General features: G+C 38.2%; 1 protein-coding gene across 3 annotated transcripts in view; it reads left to right on the top strand.

Annotated features, from left to right (window-relative positions):
* The first annotated feature begins 1,361 nt into the window (after nt 1-1,361).
* The window catches only part of LOC146653460 (vascular endothelial zinc finger 1-like), a 35,589-nt gene continuing 26,753 nt past the window's right edge, over nt 1,362-10,197 (top strand). For all 3 annotated transcript variants that reach the window (XM_085379493.1, XM_085379492.1, XM_085379491.1), the window contains exons 1-2: nt 1,362-1,511; nt 8,070-8,827. In XM_085379493.1, coding sequence (XP_085235619.1) covers nt 1,479-1,511; nt 8,070-8,827 — 791 coding nt within the window. In that variant the 5' untranslated portion in view covers nt 1,362-1,478. The remainder of the gene's footprint in view (nt 1,512-8,069; nt 8,828-10,197) is intronic.

The following is a 10,197-nucleotide window of genomic DNA, read 5'->3' as shown; positions in this document are numbered from 1 at the left end:
TGCTGGAGAAGTGTTCAGGAGCAGCTTCTCCGATGAATTGTGTCTTGTTCTCAAATTTGTTACTAACTTATGATTTTATACCGATTTAGAAAAAGGCTGATTTAGCTTCAGCAAAGCAGGATAAAACTAAAATACCCAGTTAGCTAAATGTGAACAACATCATAAATCAAAGTAAAATAAAATGAACTGAGTACATTTATTCAAAAATAATTGATAAGTGACCTTATAGCTAATAAAACAGAAGATTGCCTGATTTAAATTTGGCTGATTTGTTGGTGAGGTGGTCAGCACTGCTGCCTCACATGAAAATCCTGGGTTTGGATCTATTGGGCTGTTTCTGCTTTCACTGCTCTGAGACCAGTTACTCTCTGTGAGTTCTGTGAAAAAAGCTAAACATGTAAGTGAGCATTCTGTGATTTATTATAGTAAATCACAGAATGACTTAAGTTCTGTATATACGTTACACAGTAAATTCAGATCTGGAAAATTATGAATTTTGTATCGCTTTTTTGCAACACTCTTGGCCTTTAATGGCCTTTGGAGTGCAGTGAAAAGAATTTTTATAAGTTTTTAGCATTTGGCAAGTAAATGGTTGATTAATTAGAGGAATTTGTGCCATGTTTGATTTCAGACTCAACTATCAATTTTGGATTAAAGGCCTTTACACACTGAGCGTGTAACAAAAAAACAACATGAACTTCCAAATTTTCTGGATCTGAATCCGTCGCTCAATGTCGCGCTTTTGTGAAAAGTTGATCCTCAAAAAACGCACTGTGAAACAAAGAATGAAGTCAACATCAAGCAAGATGAGTTGGTCCTGATGCTTGTAAACAAGAAAAGCTAGAAATGAAGATTCTGGGTTCACTCAATTCCCAAGTGAGTGAATTACCTACTTCACTCACTTAAGAATTTTTTAGGAATAAAAAGAATTGCCCTCAACATCTATCAGAACCAGCTTTACTGACCAGTAGTTATTTATGGTCAGTAAAGCTGATACTAGCCTGGTTACTTATTAGTTCTCAATGTAACATAATAGAAAACAGACAATATTTACAATAGAAACATATATTGCATATTTATGTTTATGGTGCAGTTGTGCAGGGGGCAGAGATATTGGATTAAATTATGGAATAAATAAGGGATAGATAACTTGTTATTTGTTACTATTAACAGTACATATAAAGACTGAGAGAGAAGGAGAGAGAGATATAACGAAATAGTCCGTACAGCACAGTTTGATTCAGCAGCACGTATGTCACATGTTTAAGTACATCTGTCTTGTAACATTTTTTTTTCAGTCTCTAGTGACAAAATATATGTGAACTATATGAAAGGGGAATTGTTTAAAGTAAAGTTTAAAAAAAGTATATTGGACTTGATTTAGTCCTTGGGGTTACAGGAAGTTGTCGCTGCCATATTTAGCTGCTTTGTTGTAGATTCCTTATAGGCTTCCTTCAGATTTTAGCCCAAGTGTTGCAATGGAACCGAGCTGGAGTACGTTTTTATTTCAAGTAAGTGGCACAGTCTCCATAAACGTTTGCCATAAAGCGTAAATATTGTTTGCTAAATGGGTTTTATCCGTTTCTGAAATTACTAAGAGTTAGCCAAGAAAAACAAAGGTGTTAGCGATACCCTGCTAGATAGCTCCGCTGAGTGGTTTCCTGTAACGAACTGCTAACTAGCTTTGTCGAATCCAAGAGCTCCAGACTTTGTGTTGCCAACTTAGATACAGTATAGTCTTGGTATCAGTTAAATAGCCAGAAATCTGTGTCGGTTCATAATTTGCAATTTGTACCATTTACAGCTTAATGGTCACATTATGTGACTATAAAGCTAATTTGTAGCTCGGATTTTGGTGATGCGCGCGCTAGCAAATTAGCTTTAAGCAAAGCTTTTGCTATTGTATATAGGTAAGCTAAGCTAATAGGCTAACGGATTCGCTAACCAGACACTTTTCCCGTGTGCACCGTGGCTATTGCAATAGTACAGAGGGTTAACAAAGCAAGAAAGCGGTGGGGAGCTTAAGCTCTTGACTGGCCCCGTTAACAAGAACGGAGCTAACCCTAGCACTATAACTAAGGGGCTACTTAGCACGCCAAGAGAAGTGATTAAATCACATTCAAGGCTCCAAACGTTACCCTTTATCTTATCAATGATCAATAGCCACGACTTGCAAACTAGAAAAATAAACTATAAAGTCATCTGGTTCATTAGTTTTGTAAGTAAGTTCAGAATCAATTCACATGCTGTTTGATCATTTAATCTTGTTTTGAGAAACGAAAAGGAGGTTGTAAATTGTATATAGTCTATATGCCGAATAAATTAAGTTTTATGAAATAATCCCATATTATAGAAGGTCGGTGTTTAATTTTTGCTTAATTTTTACTGTCCGCAGTCAACTTTGTATCTGTTTAAGTATAACTGACACGCACTATTTTTATAGTGTATCATGTTCTCTGAACAACTGGTATTAAATCTACACTTTGTGTACATCTTAACTGCAAAACCTTAAGAAACCCTGCGCCATAACCTGATATTTTTTTTCTAGTCTTTTCATGAGATCTGAATATAAACAGCAAGACAATATTTACCTGCATCAATATAAGATTTGTAGACATGCCAACAGTTTTTCAAATAGGAGTCTTACCATAATTAATCTATACATTGTATTAACAGTGGCAGTTGTACAATTTTTTTTCCATTATCTTATTTAATGATGTTTAGCTTAGAAGATTTGTATAAATATTTTTTTGGAGCAGCATGATAGAGCAGCTGGCAAGCAAGCTTTATTTGTCACATACACAATCATACAGAGTACATGGGTCTATCCAGGACCCTTACTGGATACCCGCTCCAAAGGTGTGTAGTCTTACTACTACACTATCCAGCAATCTACTCTACTTGTTGTTGCTCGGAAAGGAGGAATTTGGCCAACCCATGCCAATTGCTAAAATGCTAATACAAATGCGGTACTAAATAGTCATGATAGGTAAAGTGAGCCTTTGTGAATCAGTGAAAAAGCAATTACGCTGCGATTGTGCCAAGGTTTTAAATCAGTTCTACAGCCATCTTGACAGGGACACCTGCTGGCCATTGTGGCTATGATCACATATTGAAAATTATATTTGGTGATCATTGCAAAATTCTAAACAAAGCTATATACTATACCAGGGTTGCAGCAGAAGTCACCTGACATTCGTTCACACCACAACAAAATCAATCACATCAACATAAAAAACATAAGCACACAATATGCAGACTCTTGCATCCTTCATTGCACTTTGTTCTTTGCTTTTAGTTCTTATTAGCTAACATTCACACACATACTCTGAGGGATGCATCGGAGACCAACTTTGGGTTATTAACTTTCCCAAGGATATTTGGCATGCAGACTGCGGGAGCCAGGCATCATTGATGACCGGCTGTACCTCCTGAGCTACGCCCCCCCCCCCCCCCCAAAAAAAAACTTGGCAACCTGTTGGTCATGTTGAGAAATCTGATGGCTTGTAGAATAAATTTCATTTGAACCTGCTTTTTCAATATCAATAATTATGATCAATGTATGTTTTGGAAAACTCCTTATACAACACAGTAAGAAAAGTGTTCAAATATTGAAAGAGTTAAAATAGTTAAATAATGTAATGCCTATACTACCCCCTCGTATTGTGTTAATTAATTCAGTGCATCCAGTTCATAAAATAAAATGTATTGAGAAAAGGTTGCTAATTTCTATTTATATTTTGATAAGTTTTGAGGATTTGAATGTTGCCTACTTTATTAGGTAAGTTAAGCATAGGCCACAGCAATCAGTGTGGAAGATGTTTGATGCTGATAACGCTTACGGAAATTTAAAATGAATAAGAAAAGTATCAATAGCTATATTTGTCATATGTAAATGTTTGTATAGAAAAATAGTAGTTTTCAAGTTGCTTTCAGGCTGGGTTGGCTTTCTGTGAGTTTGCAGTGTCATCAGGTTTTGCTCTACATTGTCAAAAACAGCCACGAAGCAGCAGGTAAGCCACCGGGATGAATTGCACCAAAATCTGAGTTAGCTGTGATCACATGATGTGGGGTTTTGGACCGCACTTTGGAACAGTGTTTCAAAACATTTGTGGTTTATAAGCTTGACACAGGGTTGAAATGTCAGTGTTGATGGTTACTTCCTTTTTTGTAAAAAAAAAAAAAAACATGGCTGGGAGCGCCAGTGCGACCAGCCGTTTGAGTAAAAAAGAAAAAAATCTCCGCAACTCTGAAAGTCTCTGTGTGGTCAACAACAGACACACATTATATCATATCATATTTTAAGTTAAAATTTCAGCTCAGCGAAGAACTTTGATCACAGGAACTTTTTCAGTACCATATTTTTTTGGACTGTAAGGTGCACTTAAAATACAGACTTCATACAAATGTGTGCCTTATGTATGAATTCCGGTTGTGCTTACTGACCGCGAAATGATTTTATGTGGTAACTGGCACTCAAAAATCTGTCAAAATGTTTTAAGTACAACTTTGGTAAGCTTTGAAACCGCACCACTTGATGGGTTGTTCACGCATTATGGCTACAGTAGTCGGGAGCCTCACAGAGTAATATGTACCATGCCTCAGCATAATATTACCGTTAGGGCTGGGACATATTATACCGTTCACGGTAATACCGGTACAATGATACACAACGATAAGAAAATAAAATTTCACGATAGAATTTGGGTAAAACGCGCATGCGCAGTTCCTTGGTTTTCATACGCACATTGCCGAAAAAGCATGGCGGCAACGGAGAATGAGAAGGGGGGGAAAAACGGATTGTTGAGTGAAACAGATGACCCAGAATCGGTTTGTAAAAATGGTGCAACTTCAGTGATGTGAAACTGGTTTGGTGTTTGTCCATCAGAAACAACACGGGAATAGAGCAGCTGTGATAGAATACAGCATTAATGAATCAATGGTACAGAAGTGGAGGAAGCAAGAAGAATGAGTTGAGTAAAGTTGGACTTACCTGACTGCTTTGTTTCGCTTAATCTGCGGCGCACTTTATGGGCCGAAAAATACTTTTTTATTTGGCACACTGCAGTTTAATGTTGCAAAGCACCTCTTTTTAACTTTAGTGGATATTATACATGGTTATGCTCAGGATATTTCAGCCCATTTCCACTAGAAATGCCTTTTGGTTAAACTTTAAGCAAGGAATTTGCATTTGCACATAAATGCACATTAAAAAAAAACAGCTGCTTGTTGAAAATAAATTGATGGGGTTTTTTTGCGCTAGTAAAGTTGTGGAGTTATATTTTGTATTTTGTCTCGCATTAATTATATCGTCAGTTATATCGTTATTGCAAATTTTCAAATGTATATAGTGATAAATATTTTTGTTCATATCGCCCTGCTCTAATTACTGTATTGTGTGTATGTAAGGACCCCAAAATGGCACCTTTTAAGAGACATGCTTACAAAGCGGATTTCAAACTAGAATGAGTTGAGTAAAGTTTGACTTATCTGACTGTTTGGTTTTGCTTAATGCGCCTTATAATCCAGTGCACCTTATGATCCAAAAAATATGGTAACTTATGTTTCTTGTAAAAATGTGCTCCAAATAAAGAAGTTTGTTGACAAGCTTGTTAGTTAATCATATACAAGTCAATATTGCCTGTATGGACAGCAATTTTTTTTTAAATTTTTTTTTTTTATAAAGTGTACATTTAAATCTGCGGTGTTAAACGATGCAGTTGAGAAATTCGGGTGCACCTAAGAAAAAAAAAAGTTAGGCGCACCAGTGCAGGGCATGCAGTCTGACAACATCACATTTTAGTACCTGCTCAGATTGCTTGGAACACCCATTCGAGCAGGTACTATTTTAGTACCTAGTACCAGGTACTATGACCTAATTGGAAAAACCTGAAACCTGTGGTAAATATGTACCAGTGACTGTAGAAAAGATTGCCGACTTGGTTGCACTTCTTCCCATTATACAAAAATGAAGCCAAAATGTCCTGTTTGTGGAAGCTGCCATGTTGCACTTTTGAAGCCAGAATCTGCGCAGTAGTGACTTGAGGTGTAGTGGCTGCCTCGTGCTCCTGCCCACACACCCGCACACATACATTTAGTTTTAGTTGTGTGGATGCCGAAAGGCATCCACACTATTGTTTTCCTGTTTCTCTTTATTCTTTATCCTTTATTATTCTTCAAGTTGCCACTTTCTTTGCCGCTTAACTACTCCCTCAGTTTTCAGCCGTTTTTCACCATTCAAACTCTAAACTGTTCAGCTCTTTCTCCTGATGCCTGCTATGACTTTTGGTAGTCATAACTTTTATACTTTTTCAGATATTAAGCTTTTTATGTCATTTTTTTGGCCCATTTTGCTGAATAGGACCACATTATCAGTGTGATCACAAGTTTTGCTTGCTTGGCTGAGCCATGTTTTAGCTCAGTGAGATAAGCAGCCGTTCTCAGAGTAGGAGGCCCGGGTTCAAATCCAGGTTGTGGCAACATTTCTTTCACTTAACAGTTAAACTTTTTAAACTCTTTTCAACACAAATTTCAGCTTTTTCACCGCTTATCAGCACAATTTTCAGTTTTTTTTGCTGTTTTCAGCACAAATCCAAGCTTTTTAAGCTGTTTTCAGCAAAAAAACCTCTTTTCAGCAGATTTCTGCTCATTCAACTCTTTTCAGCAGAAATTCTGCTGATTAAACTCTTTTCAGCAGAAATTCTTCTTATTCACCTCTTATCAGCACAATTCTCAGCCTCTTCTGCTCATTTCAGCACAATTATCAGTCTCTCCACCTCTTCTTTGTCAGAAAGATGTTGGTGCAGTGAGATGAGAACCTGCCTTGAGTACCAGAAGGGCCAGGTTCGAATCCTGCTCAGAGCAACATTTTTTGCTTTTTTTTTTTTTTTTTTTTTCAGCTTTTTTCAGCAGACATCTTCAGCGTTAAGGCATCCACACAGCATTTTCGCAGGAAATGCAAATTTTTCTAGTTTCATTTGTCATCTCATCCGATAAGTGCTGCAGATAATCACCAGAGCAGAAAATGTTTGTATCATCAGCAAATGGTACCTTTTTTTTTTTTTTTTTTTTTAACCGCTTTGAACACTTTACAAATGTCATTAATGTATAAGTTTAAGAATTTGGGGCCTAAAACTCACCCCTGCAGTACACCACAAGCAGTGTCCATACGTAAGGAGCAACAACCATTTAATTTCACAAACTCCTTCCTGTCTCTTAAAAAACTCAAACCCAATTTAAAATTACCCCCTGGTGTCCTTTATTTCAGTACAATAGCACATGTATGGCTTTAGTTTTTGTTGGTTTTTCCCCACATACTGTATGACCTTAAAAATCAGTAGTAGTAGTAGTAAAAAAGGCTTTTACTGTGAAAACCACAAACATATTTAATAAACCTTTTACTCCTCAGCCGTAAAAGACTGATGGGGTATTGTCGTCGCCCTACTAGGCGGGCAGCATGAGCACCCAAGTTTGTGAATGTGAAAACTCAAGAATGAAGTCACCTAGGTTTTTCACCATATGTCAGGAGTGGGCAACTCCAGGCCTCAAGGGCCAGTGTCCTGCAGGCTTTAGATATCACCCTGGATCAACACACCTGAATCACATGATTAGTTCATGTGTTTGATCAAAGACTCATCTAAAACCTGCAGGACACCGGCCCTCGAGGCCTGGAGTTGCCCACCCCTGCCATTGCTGCATTTACTAAGTTTCAAATGACCTTGACCCCAAAGTTAAGGTTAGAAGTCACATTTTCTGAAAATCTTATGAATGTGATAACTCGAGAACAAGGCAGCGTAGGATTTTTAAATTAATACCGATAGGCATGTCTACAAGGAGGCTATAGGGTAGCACTGGTGGTCATCAGTATTTTTTTTTTTTTTTTGTTATTTTTTGAAATTCTATTTATTAATGTTTTTTAATTTGTAGCATTTCTATGATCCTCATGACCGTTAGAGTAGATGCACAGTACTTTCTTAACTTTACTAATCCTTGATGATATGTGTATCTATTAACATAATTTTCAAAGGTCCTCTTCTTGATTTTTATTTTGTTTTATTTTGTTATTACAGCAGGCCAATGAGGCTCTGCATCACCAACACCAAGTAGCTGGAAACAGCCTGTTGCCTCTTCTTAATTCTGGGACAGAGCCACCTGATCAGAAACCAGTGCTGCCAATCCCGTTGGACCAGAAACCACCTGTCAGTGCTACAGAACTTCTTAAAAACAATGTGGCTACTGGGGCTGTTGGAGGAGTTGGTGAAGTGGCTCCAGTTGCTGTGGTTAAAAAGGAACCTAAGTCAAAGACTCCCTTTATCTGTGGCTACTGCAACAAAGCTTTCCGGGACAGCTACCATCTACGGCGGCACGAGTCTTGCCACACTGGCGTTAAGATGGTGTCACGGCCTAAGAAGGCTCAGACTGCTCCTACCATGGTGCCACTCATATCCACTGTACCACGTGAGAATAGTGGAAATCCGTCATACATAACTACTGTAGCCACAGGTGTCCTGACTACAGCAACAACATCAGCATCCACAGGCACTAGCAGCATGACCCCAATGCAACACCAACAACTACAGAGCATCCCTAAAAAGCCTCCCAAGCCAGTGAAAAAGAACCATGGTTGTGACATGTGTGGTAAGGCCTTCAGAGATGTGTATCACCTCAATCGCCACAAGCTGTCACACTCAGACGAAAAGCCGTTTGAATGTCCCATCTGTCAGCAGAGGTTTAAAAGGAAGGATCGCATGACATACCATGTCCGCTCCCATGATGGGGGAGTTCACAAGCCCTACATCTGTTCTGTCTGTGGGAAGGGCTTCTCTAGGTATGTGGTTCTGATTTCTCTATTGTTATAGTTCTTCTAAATTTGTACAATTTAAGGAATCATAATTGTTACACTACACTGTTTTTGAGGGATCACACTAATAGCCAGCCCCCCCCCCTTCAATTTTATATTTCAGTTTTAGGCTGTAGACAGGCTGCTGTCGCACTGTTTTTTCCATTTGAGGGTACACACTGTTTTGGTTTTGGGTTTTTTTTGGGGGGGGGGGTTGTTGTTGTTGTTGTTGTTGTTGTTGTTGTTTTTTTCTTTCCTTTTTTTTTTTTCTCTTTTCTTCATTTACGTATTTATTTCTGTCATTATTCATGAGTGCATATGTAATATCCCAATGCCAGTATTGACAGAGGACAGAAAAATGGGGGGGGATATGAAAGAATAAGAGGGCAGAGCAACTAGTGCAGAAAGAAAAAATTTATATCTCAAACAAGTGGCACCTAAAAAGAAAAGGGGCCTAAGCCACTAGTCTTGTGTCGGTTGCAAACGAAACGGCTCCTAGAGTCGGATCTTTGAAGTGAACAAAGGGTGTTTTTTGTTTGTTTGTTTTCTTTCTCTCACCCTCTCTCTCTCACTTTTTTTTTTTTTTTTTTTTTTTTTCTCGCTTCACGCCCACATGAGCCTTGTATTTGCCGTGAACAGGGGGGGGCGGTAGCTACACTCCCAATAGCAGAGAGAGGGGGAGAGAGCGAGGGGGGGGGGAGAGCGAGGGGGGGGGGGGGGGGGAGGAGAGAGCGAGCGAGAGAGAGAGAGGGAAAACACTCTTCCAAAAAATCATCACAGGCCTATATGATAGAGAACGTGCATCTTCTTTTTGTTTTGCATATTTTAATTTATATTTTATTGTGTTGTGGTTTGCAGTGTTTTGTGTTGTTTCACTTTAAATTTGTTTAAAAGGAAAAAGCTGAAAATTTAAATAGAAGTTGAAATGTAAATAGTTGTTTTTTTGTATTTTATAATTTATTTTTTACATTTTATGTGGAGTGACCGGTCAAAGCGGGCACGCTTCATTTTGCGTAACTATTTCTAAATCCCTGTAAAACTGCAACCACATAAGCTAGAGCAATAATTTTTTTTGGCATATGAAACCAGAGGAATTTCATGCAATCACCTTGTCCCAAGTCATGGTTTCCTTCCACATATGGCCTTGCAAAAATTTCCTAAAAAGCATTTGTAGCAACAAAAACATAATATTCTAGAAACATGCTTTGCCGATCCAATCAGCTGTTCATAACACTTCCTACGTTGGAATAGACGTCAGCGCGAACTATCGCATGTCTGCCATTGCCTGCCCAAAACCTGAAGTTATGTAAATGTAGTTTCTTACCTTCGGGGCCGTATAATCCTATACTGGTGCTTTT

This window comes from Rhamphochromis longiceps, linkage group LG14 (assembly GCF_057381845.1).
Source record: "Rhamphochromis longiceps isolate RC_006_pf linkage group LG14, R_longiceps_female_GT1.1, whole genome shotgun sequence".
Classification (NCBI taxonomy): domain Eukaryota; kingdom Metazoa; phylum Chordata; class Actinopteri; order Cichliformes; family Cichlidae; genus Rhamphochromis; species Rhamphochromis longiceps.
Note: the sequence above shows the minus strand (reverse complement) of the source record. Positions and strands in the feature narration are given on the sequence as shown.